This window comes from Hypomesus transpacificus, chromosome 18, assembly GCF_021917145.1.
Source record: "Hypomesus transpacificus isolate Combined female chromosome 18, fHypTra1, whole genome shotgun sequence".
NCBI lineage: Eukaryota > Metazoa > Chordata > Actinopteri > Osmeriformes > Osmeridae > Hypomesus > Hypomesus transpacificus.
This window is the reverse complement of record NC_061077.1, coordinates 446848-460952: the sequence shown is the minus strand read 5'-3', so window position 1 is coordinate 460952 and position 14105 is coordinate 446848. Positions and strand designations below refer to the sequence as shown.

The 14105-nt window shown below is 42.9% G+C and overlaps 2 protein-coding genes across 2 annotated transcripts; one reads left to right on the top strand and one right to left on the bottom strand.

The window, feature by feature from the left end:
- Positions 1-415: 415 nt before the first annotated feature.
- Positions 416-4032, top strand: otud3 (OTU deubiquitinase 3). The gene is made up of 8 exons (XM_047039839.1): positions 416-551; positions 1126-1444; positions 1543-1691; positions 1939-2051; positions 2295-2417; positions 2823-2955; positions 3073-3263; positions 3390-4032. The coding sequence occupies exons 2-8, from the start codon at positions 1236-1238 to the stop codon at positions 3552-3554; spliced, it is 1083 nt and encodes a 360-aa protein (XP_046895795.1). The 5' UTR covers positions 416-551; positions 1126-1235; the 3' UTR covers positions 3555-4032.
- A 763-nt stretch (positions 4033-4795) lies between these two features.
- On the bottom strand, positions 4796-12581 carry vwa1 (von Willebrand factor A domain containing 1). The gene is made up of 5 exons (XM_047039838.1): positions 11837-12581; positions 8717-9274; positions 7355-7687; positions 6648-6923; positions 4796-6330 (listed from the first exon to the last, which is right to left on the bottom strand). Exons 1-5 carry the CDS (start codon positions 11919-11921, stop codon positions 5993-5995), a joined length of 1590 nt encoding a protein of 529 aa, XP_046895794.1. The 5' UTR covers positions 11922-12581; the 3' UTR covers positions 4796-5992.
- Positions 12582-14105: the final 1524 nt, after the last annotated feature.

Genomic DNA, 14105 nt, shown 5'->3' with positions numbered 1-14105 from the left:
CAGCTAATACTTCACTTTTTTATTGAGTTGATATTGCAAATCCAGACTACCTTTTTACTACTTATGTTAACTTATTAGCTTTATCTCAACTTAAATTGAAGATATTTAGAAGAGGCTTCTGGCTTCCTACTTTAGCTCTTTTTTATCCATGTAGTCTTTAAAAGCAGGGCTAGGCACATACAGCCGAAGAGAGATTGGATTGTAACATTGAAAATATTGTCCAAAATTGTCGGACAAAACCTTATCTGTAGCCTATTCAAACATTTTTATCATAATTATTATTGTATCATAATTTACATTTCGGATGTCAGTTCTCTCTAGCTTCGCCATTAATAGTAATTTAGCTATTGTGGACAGACATTTATCAGCAAACAAACTGGATGATGACACAACATTTGGTCCACTCAACGTACCGTACTTTCATTACGAATCCGGAAGAATTTTTGGGGAAAGGATTGTAAACAAAACTCACGAGTCCGTACTTGATTAGCTTTAAGTAAAATATTCTAAGGTCTTAGTCGATTGTCGACATATCCAACAAACTGTGGAATGTGAGTAGTTTGATGAACTTGCTAGCTATATACTTTTTTTATTATAATAAAGAATGACTTGGCGTGTTGTGTTACGGTTAACAGTGGTTTCGCTGTTTCTGCCAGTTAGCTACAGTAGCTGTTAACTTTAGAGCTAACTTAGCCGCCCTAGCACGGTCACTAACTAACCGCATTTATCAACGAAACATGTAAAATGGCACTGTGCCGGTCACATTTCGTTCGTTGTTCGGCAGCTATGTTGCAGTTCTGTTGGTTGATCTGATGTAATTTAACTTGCATTTTTAGCTAAATCTATAGCCAACCAGTTAATGCAGCGCTCGCTAGGCTACGTCGTTACTACTACCGTACTAGAGTCTAGATCAATACCGCATGTAAAATAACACGCCAGCTGCATGCTAACCAAAAACATGCATAATGACAGCTAATGACAGCCTGTAGTTTGTTGGATAAGTCATAAACATAGTTGTAGTAGTACTCTGTTGTGAACTAGTCCTCGTCTGGCTGTGTGTTAGTACAGTGTCACGATTCTCTTCAAACAAATGTCTAATTACTATCAAATCTATCTTCCAACCAGGTTTTGATCTTTAAGGAACTCAGTGGTCTCCATGCATCAGTGATTAGGAGACCTGTATCTGTAGCACTGTGCCAGCATAGGTATTCACATCTGTGGAGACAGCAGTAAGCATGTCCAGGAAGCAAACAGGAAAACCTGTGCGCGGCAACAGGAAGGGTGACGCGGAGCGGAAACGGGATGAGCGCGCCGCCCGGCGTGCCATAGCCAAGGACCGCAAGAACCGCCCTCAGGACGGTGCCGACGACGGTGAGGAGTTTGTCAGCTTCTCCAATCAGCTCCAAGCTCTGGGGCTCAAGCTGAGAGAGGTTCCTGGAGATGGGTAAGACGATACAACAGCCTCTTCACCCTGTGGTTTATTCCTCAGTCAGGTATTGTACGTGTAGCCAACTACAAGTCTCTCTGCTCTGCTCTCTGTAGGAACTGCCTGTTCAGAGCCCTTGGGGACCAGCTGGAGGGACACTCTCGAGGACACCTCCGTCTGCGTCAGGAGACTGTGCAGTACATGATGTCACACCGTCACGACTTTGAGCCCTTCGTAGAGGATGACATGCCATTTGCTCAGCATTGTAAGAAAAATGACCTCAGCTAAACCAATTTGTTCCTGGAAGAAACTATAATCTCCTGTAATGCGTGGGAAAGAAAGTAAGGTCAGATTGTATTTTGCGTGTGTGCGTGTAATTGTAATCATGATAGAGTTAAAACCTAGTGGATTCAATACGGCAGGGTAAAAAGACAATAACAATGTCATGTAGAAAGTGTTGAGTCACTCAAAACCATTCTATTCATTATTCTGTCACTTTCATTTTCACCCAGTATCCAACCTCTCCCAACCCGGTACTTTTGCTGGCAATGATGCCATTGTGGCTTTCGCCCGCAGCCAACAGCTGAAAGTAGTCATCCATCAGCTGAATACTCCACTGTGGGAGGTAGGAAACAATAGCTGTATCCACCCTATAAGATTAATTCTATGGCCAGAGGCATATATTCATTGTCCAAAGACATAAAGACAAGTGTTGGTAACCTTGAAACACACATAGAATCTCTTAATGACGCTTTGAAACACGGTAATGTTCAACTTAAACATTTTTACAGATGCTGTATGGTTCAGATGTTATGTGTAGTGCAATACAGATGCCTGTAGTGATACTTCTGATCTCTTACCAATTCAGATAAATGGTGTGGAGAAGCAGGTTTGTAGAGAGCTTCACATTGCCTATCGTTACGGCGACCATTACGACAGCGTGCGACCCATTGGTGACAACTCTGAGAGCCCTGCTCTACTGCGCATTGAGGTAGGCCCTAGAGTAAGAAAGTCCTGCCTTGTGTTGTGGCCTGGAAGTATATATATGAGCAATGGTAATTAAATATGTGTGAATAATAAAACTAATATATAAATACAAAATAAAAACTGCCATTGTGACAACAAACTTTCACTGAGGCACCATTAGAAATCATTATGCTGACAGTTTGGTTTAAGAAATCAAACTACATGTCCCAGGTGTAGTTTGTAGTTAATTCTCTGATTGTAGTTCTTTTTAACACTTATATGACACAAAACTAGATACCCCTTTGATATACTAGTAATTCCCTTTTTGTCAAGTAAAAGGCTCTGTGAAGGGGGATTTCAGCACGTGTTCATTGAATTAGAAAAATCCCAATCCTGAAAAATATAATATCTTTTAATATTTCACTTTCAGAACCTCCAGAAAGCCATAGGGCATCAGCGTGAGTTTGGGGGCGGTCAGACAGACGGGGGGAAGTCCCCCTCGCCCAGCCCCTCTGAAGAGGACAGTGTTATCCTGAGCTCCCTCAAGAACAGGGGGATGTATTGTAAGGAACCTTCCTATGAGATAGATCTTACTGTCAAGAGACCACACCCCTCGCAATCGAGAAATTGCAGTCAATCCGGTGTGTAAATTATTTATTTCTCTGCACCGTATCGTTAAGGTGAGGAGGAGAATCTGTTCCAGCTGAGTGCTGCCACCATTAATGCAGAGTGGCTGATGGATGCTGAGCTACCAGCTCCGTCCTGCCAAGCCCAGTGTGCCTCAGGATTTTGCTCTGCCTGTCAGGGTGAACCAACAGAGTGTAGTGACCACAAGAAACCACCAGAGGGAAGCAAATCCCACAAACCCAAGGTATGGCTCGTCCACACACTGCATTCCCTCCCAGCACTACCAAACAGTGACAGGAAGAGATGCATCAACACCTTGTTTGGTCTTCTCTAGTCTGGCATTCCCTACTTAAGTGTTCAATCCTCTCAGGTGTCCAACAAGCAACGTAAAGAGCAGCAGCGCGTAGAGAAGAAGAAGAAGCAGGAGGAAAGACATCGTCAGAAGGTCCTCCAGAGCAAAGGAGCACCAGACCAGAATCAGAACCTGCCAGAACCGGTTACTCTAGTACCCGCTCTCAACACACTCAGTATATAAAATAGAACAGAATGGCCTAACAAAACTAGAAGTGCGATGGATTATGGCAATGTTTTGCACATTCAATCAACTTCAATCATATTGGATGACGTTTTCAACCAGCATTTTTTTGCTAATGTACAGTGCCTGAGATACGTGTGTGTGTGTGTGTGTGTGGGCGCGCGTGCATGTGCAAGTAGAAGTTGATATGTATTTGTGTTCGTCAGCAATCGTGTGCTTAGGGTTTGTTTGCTACTTGGTTGGGCTCTTCATAAGACACACTGTCTACACTCTTCTGATGCTGGTGAATGAGGAAAGATTTTCACAAATGACCATACAGTGTATCATGGGCTTCTCTGTCTCCTTCTGAATTGAGTTTTTCTCTGTTTCTAGCCAAAGAGAAAGCAAAAAAAAAAAGACATGTTAATTAATGATTGTTATGCATTCTGTCTGATATGGTGTGGAATGCTGCAATAAATCTCAATCTTTAGTTATTAGAGTTGATGTGTTGTTATTAATGGTTTTTATTTACTTTTTTATTAAATGATTAAGGGTGGGAGGTTTAATGCAAACAGACATCAGCCTACTGTGAGGCCAAAAACACTTATCAGTGTACATGCTCATCATACAGGTTGACAAGTTCAGTGTTTACTATAGAGAGATTTAGTCAAAACAGTTTGGTAGTATATTGGTCCATTAAAACACCATTGTTTGAAAGTTTTGATGTGCTGGATTTCTGTACTTTCCTCACAAATGGATTCTATGATGACATCCGAGCAGATAGTAATGCACAACTGTTTCGCAAACTATTATAGATTTGTACTGCGATCTGAACAGACTTCTACAAGCAGGATACTCTTCTGAATCTGTAAGAATAATTTTTTATGTTGTCTTGTTATTTACATGTTTATTTATATTGAGCTTGATTATTGAAAACACATTTTTGATCCTTGACCCTCGATTTTTGTCAACACATTTTCGTGTTTTTCAATTACTGGAAAATACCAGCAAAATATATATATATTTTTTAAACCGTTCATTGACATGCTATTACGAAAAACATGTAGGGAAGACGTGGAAAAGTGGCCCTTAGTTAGGCATGTCTTAAATTTCGGTTTCACAGCTATCTAGTGCCATGTCTTGTTACAATTTGTGTGTGCTGACCCTTCCAAACATGAAAGTGAAACATTTACAGCATTATTCATCAGCCAATTGAACAACTGGCACACTTAACTTTTAAAAAGTACTCCTACATGGAAAAAGACCACCAATAAAGTTTTATGAATGGGTTGATGATTTTCACAAATTTTCACATGAGATATAAGAAAAAAAAGAAAAAGACAAAAAAGTTGGATGTATAGTACATTGCTTTCATAGGCATGTCCAACTGACTAAATTGTGTGAACATCATTTTAATTTGTAAGACCATCATAATCCAATAGTGTATTATTACCAAAACATACATGTCAACTAATTTGCATAGAATATCAAGAAATCTATAGTTAAATAAAATCAAGTTCAGAATACTAAATTCAGTGCAACCTTTAAATGACCAATTTTCTAAAATTGTCTGAAGAGGGCAGTAGAGACCACTTAAAAATCTTTGCTTCCAGACCCCATATTGTTAAGACAACATCACTGAAAAATTGTAATGAACTGTGTCTGTTAACCTTTCTGTTTAATGTTTCTTTATATCAGAAAACATAGACTGTACAAATATTCAGTAAATAGCAGTTTTTATCTTAAAATCTCTCAAACGCAGTCTGTGTGCAAGCACGTGAAGGCATGTGGAAGGTCTGTTTGTAATTTTTCATTGGTTCCAAGTGCTCTGAAGTCCTCTCTTATTAGAGATCCTGTGTTAACATGCCCTTCAATTATACTCAAAGATCACAGACATGCACTCCCACACACAAAACCAATGATACAGGATATGTAGTAAGATAGAAATCCTCTGTGCATTGAATAAATAGGATGTTTCTCACATCTTCCCTCACTTTAGACCCTTCTTGAACTGGAAAAGCTACATTATTTTCAATGCTAGCCTTTTGTACATTGTAAGCCTACATAAAACAAATACACAGTGAGATTACAGGTTTAGCCCACGTACAACATTGACTACAATGTGAAAGTAATAAGCAAGAAGTCTTCGGTTTTTGTAGGTGACAGCATTGTAACTTTTCTTAGAGCATAGTGTCTATTGCACACAAGTGCTCTGCAGGCCACACAATCTTACACATGGTGTCCAGGAAGGAGTGTGCGAAAGAGTAGTGTGTGAAAGAGCATGTTGAAAAATAAAGAGTTGGCTTCTATTCCACCCTTCCTCACCATCCCTTCAATTGCTGTCCTTGTCTGATCAGCCAAGAGAAGTTGTGCTAGGATCTGTAGCCGTATGAAAAAGCGTCTAGAGTGGTAAAGAAACAAAGAGGGGAAAGATGGGTTTAGAGAAACAATGACAAAGGTCATTCCATGGAATACGGTGTTGTGTTCGGTAGTTTCCATGGAAACAGTCTTCCTCCTTCTTTCCGCGCAGAGCAGCAGATTCCCTCCCCACGGGCCGTCCGGTAGACGGGCGACACACACACCCGGGCGGCGGGGGGCAGGTGTGTGAGGCGGGTGGACAGGGAGCTGGAGGGCAGGTAGAGGGAGGAGTGCTGGGGCCCACCTAAAGAGCCTCTCTGGTCCTGGCCCTCCCAGGTCAGCCAGTAGCCCCTCAGACCCTGGGCACTGGCCTTCCAGTCCACCTGGACAGAGTCGCTGCCCACATTGGTCAACTGCAGGTCTGCTAGGGCTGGTGTCACTGGGGGCACAGGGGAAGGATGTATAAGGGGAGGTGTGAGGTTGAGTGTGACAGGGAAATATAGAGAGAAATTGAGAGAAGAAATAAGAGATTTAACTTAATACATTTAATCATTTAATTTAGCTTTAGTTCAAAACAAACCCCAGGGTTCGCAAGGCGGTCTTTCTCCATTCAAGTGTCAACCGAGAGTAGAAATACAAGCCAAAAAGCAGTTAAGCTGTGAACCCCTCCCTCTATTTAGAAAAGAAGGATTAAAGGATTGTAAGATGATCCCTAACCCAGTTTCCAAGGCCCCCATTTCCCACCAGGCTCCTTACCTTCCTGGGTGCACATCTTCACCGACATGGCCCTTTCCTTCCCGGAGGAGTAGCGGGCACTCACGGTGACCAGGTACTGAGTGTCTGGCTGCAGGTTAGTCAGAACCGTAGAGTTCTGCCATCGGCCCGTGGTGACGATGTGTAGCTTCCCCCCGGGCAGAGCAGAGTACTCCACCTTGTAGCTCTGCACAGCCTCAGGCTGCAGAGGGCCCCAACTCACCCTCGCAGAGTTCACACCAGACTCGGAGACGGTCACCGTGGATGGGCTCATCACCTCTGACGGTGGACAGGGGACAAGGGACAGGGGACAGGGGACAAGGGACAGGGAGAGACCATTTAGAAGGGAAGTAGAGAGGAGAGTTTCTTCCTTGGTGAACATACCACAACAAAAGTCCAAAACTTTTCTAAAAGCTGATTAAAATAATAATCATCTAACACTCAGCAGAAATGCATTAATTATTGCATAATTAAATGTGTTCTGTAATAGAAATTACAAACTACTTGAAAGCATTTGAACTAAGTACCTAAGTGGGGGTTAATTTGATTCGTATGTCCCAATGGTATCAATGCAATAACATAAGATAAATCAAGTGCATCAAAGTGTTCTACAGGAGTTTCAAATTTGCTACTCAAATAGACTGATAACATACATTATAAACTATAGCTGGTACGCCCGCTTGTTGTGTAGATAATGAAGGCAGATGTACCTGGCTTTGTAGTGAAGTTGACGGAGAGGGAGTTTGACAAATGTTCGTTGGACTCGGGGGTCAGTGTGGCTGAATAGGTTGTATCTGGCCTCAGACCGGTCAGCTTGACGTCGCTGGCGTCCCCCGGCCGGGTCAGTCTCTGGTACTGACCGCCGCTGGTACTAGGACTGGTACCAGTACTGCCACCGCCTCCTCCACCCACAGTACCGGTAGGAACTGGTCCATACCGGATCTCGTAGTAACCGGTCAGACCGGTTAATACAGGCCTCCACTGCAGCACGGCACTGTCGGTGGACACATCTCTGACCTGGAGCCGCTCGGCCCGGATGATCTCTGATTGGATGAGTAACGGAAAGAGAAAGCATGGGAGTCTGTGGGTCTAAACTGGACCACACTGCCGACAGAGAGGCACCCGGTGTTTACAGTATCACATGGGGATGCTCTCATCTAATCAACTACAGCTATAATTATAATTAAACTTAACACCTGCAGAAATAGGCATACCAAGGGTCCTGCCAGACAGACATTACAGAAGAGAGAGGCTTAAGCTCTTCAGAGAGACAGACATACAGACAGAGGACCCCAAACACATTCAAAGCCTGTGCGATAAAACCACTCAAAATAGACAACCCAGTTTGCATGGTTCCCCTCCTACACAACAGCCAGCCACCTAAAAGAGGACTCGGGGTAAAAGATACCCACAGAAGTACGGGAACAGGACGCATTTACTCCATGCATCATGTCTTACTGCTACATAGACTGACTTTACTGTCCATGGGTGCATTATGGTTGTTACCCTATCTATCCAGAGATATACTCTCCTGTCTATTTATATCTACATCTGGCACTCCAGGGGGCACAGGAGGGGAAGGAGGGTGGATGGTGGTGAGGGGAATAGGACGGGGGTTGAATAATTTCTATATTAATAGCCCCAACTCTCTCCTTACAGTCTGTCACACACACACACACGCACGGTATCATCTTTCCCTTTCGCCCCACTGTCTCTGGGAGTGTGTGGTATTATAGTGTGTTAGAGTGTGGTAAGCTGTTGTGGAACGACGGCAAGGCAGAAGAAGGAAGTCTGACTCAGGTGCAGGCAATTTAGGAAATGACACGCAGGGTAATCAAAGATTTAAATTGCAACAGGGATTATGCACATAAGGACATTTTCCAATTGAAATCGTGTCGCCTTCAATTACGGTGACATCCCCCCCCGGCTTCAGAAACCAGAAGCTAAGCTCCTTTACTGAAATTCTTAAAATGAACAAGTATTCCATTCAGAAGACGCACTGCAGTTTACGGTAGGCCTAAATATTACCTCCGCAACACACACATACACACACCAACGCCACCAAAACTCACCAATGATGGCGTCCCTCAGGTCCTCTGTGATGATACTCATGTCATCGATGTCAATAAAGTACAGGTGCGACTCGACAGGCGGGCTCACCACCTGACTCAGCACCTGGTAGTTCGCGTGGCCCGTGGACACCACCAACACCGCCACACCCTCCTCTCGCAGCTCCGCCGTTGGTTCAATCACATCGCCCGGTTTCACTCCATCCGTCAGCCATACCAGCACCCTGGGGAGCCCCGGCCTCGCCCCTCCTACCCCTCCAGGCCTCAGCACCGAATCCTGGGCCATCCTTAAGGCATCCTCCGTGTTGGTGTCGCCCCCAAGAGGCCTGGTGCTCTTGAGCGCCCGCTGAAGAGCAGCTTGGGTATTAAAGAAGTTGAAGCCAAACTCAAGGCGGGGTTGGGTGCCCACCTGCAGTAGTCCTACTCTGACCTGGTCCTCGCCCAATGAGAACGGGAGGAGGAGTTCGGAGAGGAAGCTGAGCATTCGGGTATGCTCATAGGACGAAACGCTGCCCGAGGAGTCCAATAGAAAGAGAACGTCGCCCTCGCAACAGTTGAGCACTGGGAGAAAGAGAGAAAACAATATTTAGCCCGAAGAAAACAGGTTTATCCGCCGATAACAATGGGCTCCATTGCCTGTAACTGTTCCATTATGAAGTCCTCAGTGTAACTGTTGTTTACAGGTAGTTTATGTTTACAGTTAATTATTACAGATAATCATGAGGATAACGTGTGGTCTTGCTCCCCAAGTATCACAAACACACAGGTGGAATGTTAAAAACATTACCACACATTTATAGGCTTGAGTATAATCCCAGTAGCTTGCTATGCAACCATAGGAAGAGAATATTCAACAAGCACTTAACCAGCTAGCACTCTCAAAATCCTCCTTCCTCCCTCAACTTTTTCCATTGGTCTCCTCCCTACGCACACACACACACACACACAATTTCCCTCTCTCGCCATCCACCTTCTTGGAATAACACAGTCACACAGTCATTAAAATCTTTATAGCGAAGCCTTAAGCCTGAAAGCAGGAGACAACTAAAACTAAGAAGGGAGGCGTGAGCAGACAGGAGGGGAAGTGAGAAACAAGTCATTACAGAGATAAGAACGGATCAAAGCAAAACAACGGAAACTATAAATAGGGATGAAGAAGCCGAGACAACTTGTGAAGGAGTTGGGACGGATAGGTGTAATTTCTCACAATGCCCTCAAACACACGCAGTGAACACAGAGGAAGAAAACTACTCTCCACATTTCATAAAAGAAGCAAGGAGTCCATATTAAGACAGAAAGGGAATGATATAACTAATTTCTCACAATGCCCTTAAACACACGCAGTGAACACAGTGGAAGAAAAACTACTCTCCACATTTCATAAAAGAAGCAAGGAGTCCATATTAAGACAGAAAGGGAATGATATAACTAATTTCTCACAATGCCCTCAAACACACGCAGTGAACACAGAGGAAGAAAAACTACTCTCCACATTTCATAAAAGAAGCAAGGAGTCCATATTAAGACAGAAAGGGAATGATATAACTGTATTAAGAGAGTAGAGTGGGAGTGAAGAGGGAGTGGCAGAACAGTGGAGCTACTGGGTATTGGTGTGAGGGAGGGGAACAGAGAAAGAAAGGGTTAGGGGGAGGTATGCATTGGCTGTTCCATCCGAGAGAAAAGAAGGAATGTACCATAGCAAAAAGCAGAGGGAGAGAAAGTAGGAGAGACATAGACAGAGACTGTGTGCGTGTGTGCGTGATTGAACTGGTTCCAGTACATCGTACCCACAAAGACAATATTGCTGAAATCACCTACCCGACGTTTGACCTCAGCTAGTTGGACATTTCCTTATTTTCTTAAGATACCTCTCAGGGAATTTGTTAACCCTTCGCATTAACATTGAGAGGTTGTACTGATAAGAACGGTGTTGAGAGAAGAGCACTGAGGCATATATGAACAAACACACTCGCATATTCTCTCTTACCTCCTTAAAATGCCCTCCATCTGTCTTATTGTTTGGACTTTGCACTGCAGCACCCTAGGTGGGAGGGGCCAGGGCTACCAAGCACATATGGACTCTTGGTTCGTGGTCCTTCCCTGTTCTCAGCCTCTATGGGCATGTGTGTTTATCTAATACCAAATGTTTGGACCTAACATTCAGTAGCAGAGTTCAACTCTTGAGAGAATCTTGGAGAGGGCTTTCAGAATGGAACCCATCGTTGTAGTCATGATTAGCTTCTATTGCAAGTGCTGAACTCATGAGTCATGAAATGTATAAATCATGGAAGTGAACAGCATTGGTGGGCTATGAATTAAAGTGATGAACTCCTGCCTTTGAAATGGAAGAATGAATAAAGTGTACACACATGCTTTCTTGGTAGGAGATGCTAGTTTGGATATGGCTTGCATTGTGTTAATACGTACACACACGCACACATACATACATACATACATACATACATACAAGTCAGGTACGCTACAGATGTACATTCAAACAGGCTAAATGAGCCTGAGGAACTTGGCACTTCCTTTCCTGGAATTAAAACACTCCAAAGCTGTATGATGCTCCTATCACATGACCAGTGAATGATGATATGCTTACATCTCCAGTCCAGAGGGAAGAGGTGGACCCATGGTGTATGTATCCACAACCCTTCAAACTTAACATGGTCTTTATCGGTATCAAAAGCTTAGGGCATAAGTAATTTGCGTGTTAATTTAGTCAAATCCCTTCTGGTCTCTATAAATGGAATAGGCTTTGAGTAGACCGATGATCTGTACACACTGAGTCACACTGTTAAACCCACTCCGACAGACTTGAGTTGAGTCACGACCAAGTTTAACTTTTAAGCGCTGTGACAGGTTATATTCCACATTCAACTGCAAGGGTGGGACCTTGCTCCTTTTATATTGTTAATCAATTACATATTTAAATACTATCAAAATAACCAACAAGATAATTGTGACTATCACTAAACAATACTTTTTTCCAGGTTATTAATCACTGTCGCGTGTTTCAAATGACTGTGACCGTTGTGATTCGACACATAACTACAATCCTGTTTCCCTTTGTTACCTAACCCCCCAGGTACCCCACCGCCAACCACCTTCAAAACTCACCTGCTTCAGGTAGTGGGTTCTGTGCAATGGACGACCGTAGGAACACGCAGGACAGCATGCATGTCAACAAAATTCGACTCTCCATTGTAGGTAAAGTTTTGGGATATAATCAACTACACGAACAATAACTAAGGTTACCTCTATGATCCACCTATTCTTTACAGATTGAACGATTCATTTCACAAAATGTTACATTATTCCGACGTTTCCCCTTGGTGACTCTATAACTTGAGCATTTTGCTGTAATCAACAGTTCCTTCTGCAAATGTTATTTGTGCAACTCCTATGTCGGTAAATTATACTCCTTTGAGCGCGTCAGGTGCCTTGAACGAAACAAACTAATTTGCGTCCGCGTTTACAGATCCCAGTCCAGCCCATTGAGAGTCCTTCCGATTCCAAGCCTTATCCCCTCCCTCCCTATCCTACTTGCTTCTCCCTCCTCTTTTCCCGTCTTACAAGTAACTCAGAATAGCAGTGCCCTGTCCTAGAGCCATCCTTTGGGCTTGAGTCCATTTCTCCAAACAACATTCCGGTTCTCATTATTTTTGACCATGAGGAAAATAGCACCTGTTTCTTTTAAATAGGGTAACAAATCGGCTTAGTCCCATATGCCGATTAAACAAATGCAAAATTTAGTTAACCAACTTAATGAACTATTAAGTAAAAACAGGGCCATCTTGTAAGGTGTGTTACTTATGACTGTCCTTGGCTGACCAGAGACACAACCACATTCCGCGTTTACATCACTGGTAATGAGAAAATGGTAGCCTGGGTAAAAGTAGGCAGAGTACCTATTAAATAATGGGCCACATTCAAGCATGTACTATCATGCTATGTCTTAGATGTTAACAGTTTGGCAAAAAAAAAGTATCAATAAAAAAAGAAAGAAAGAAGAGAACTCAATGAAAGAAAACATTCAAAGAAAGAAATCAGAGAAAGAGAGAGAATGGGTAGGAGGGAGCAACAGAGGAAATGGGATTTACAAGTGGGATTGAACAAAGGTCAGGATTCCGTCCAGACTCAACATGCTGTCCAATATTTCTATTGTGCCTTTGAGACATTGACTACACCCCAATGCACACACACACACACCTAGAAACTAAACACTGTCACACAATATAAGGTTTTCATTAAAGTTCTGGGACAACATCTCATTCACAAAGGTTTTTATGAACTGTACACTTATATTTATAACTGTCTCTGGTTGCTATTGACAGATGCTTGAATCCAGACTGATATCCCACATCTGAAAGAGCACACAACATCACATTTGCTTGTATGGAGTGACTGGTTAGGAATTGCATCCTGTTTCAAAGAGGTTTATGTTGCTCCAACATGAAGTCCTGTGGCCTTCTGGCCTTTTAACCGACTGTTGACTCTAGACATTCTGTTCAGATGGGAGACTTTGAATTGTCCTGTGAGCTGTAAATCAGTTAGGAATCCCCACCTGGAATAACTTTAGATGGTATGTGTGTGTGTGTGTCTGCATCTTGAGGTGTGAGATGTGTGCCAGTGTAAGTGTGCATCATGTGACCTTTACAACTGATGTAAAGCAATGCATTTACTGCTGATGATCTACAAGTATTCAGGGTTTACATCTGTGTAACAGTTCTGTAAATTAATTTTAAATCCAATAATATATATATAACCTCTTGAGTTACTGAGAGAAAATTGAAAATAGTTCTCATTCTGCACTTCTTAATAAGTCAACACATTTCTTCTCTGTCATCCATGTGTTAGATTAGGCAACCTAAAGGGATGGTCTGTTTTTAGTTATTTGCACATTCCACTGCAATCCCCGTGGAGCGATAGTAAAGCTTTCATGAGATGCGCATTTCGCTCCGCGTCAGTTTCACCGAAGTGTAACACACAAGGATGAAGTGAGGAGTCAGAGTTGATTCTTTCTGCAGTAAGCAAGGCGACAAGGCCAGAGGAGAGATGACAAGCAGGAAGACAGAGAGGGTGTAATGGAACAGACTGCCATGACGTATTATAAGCCAGTTCATGGTGTGACATCATGGAAATATAGAGAATTTCTTTTTTTGTTTTGTTATGAGACAGAAGGGACGTTTTTAGTAAAAAAAATCTGTAACACTTGAGGTTTATACAAGTGAGTAGCCAGAGTAATTGGGATTCATACACTCCCTTGATACTTTGGCACATGGTAGTGTTCATGCTGCACTTTACCATAGAGACCAGAGCTGGAGCTAATCTGGCACCAAGGTGGAAAACCCATTTCAGTAGTTAAGTGAATTCTCCACATCTCCCT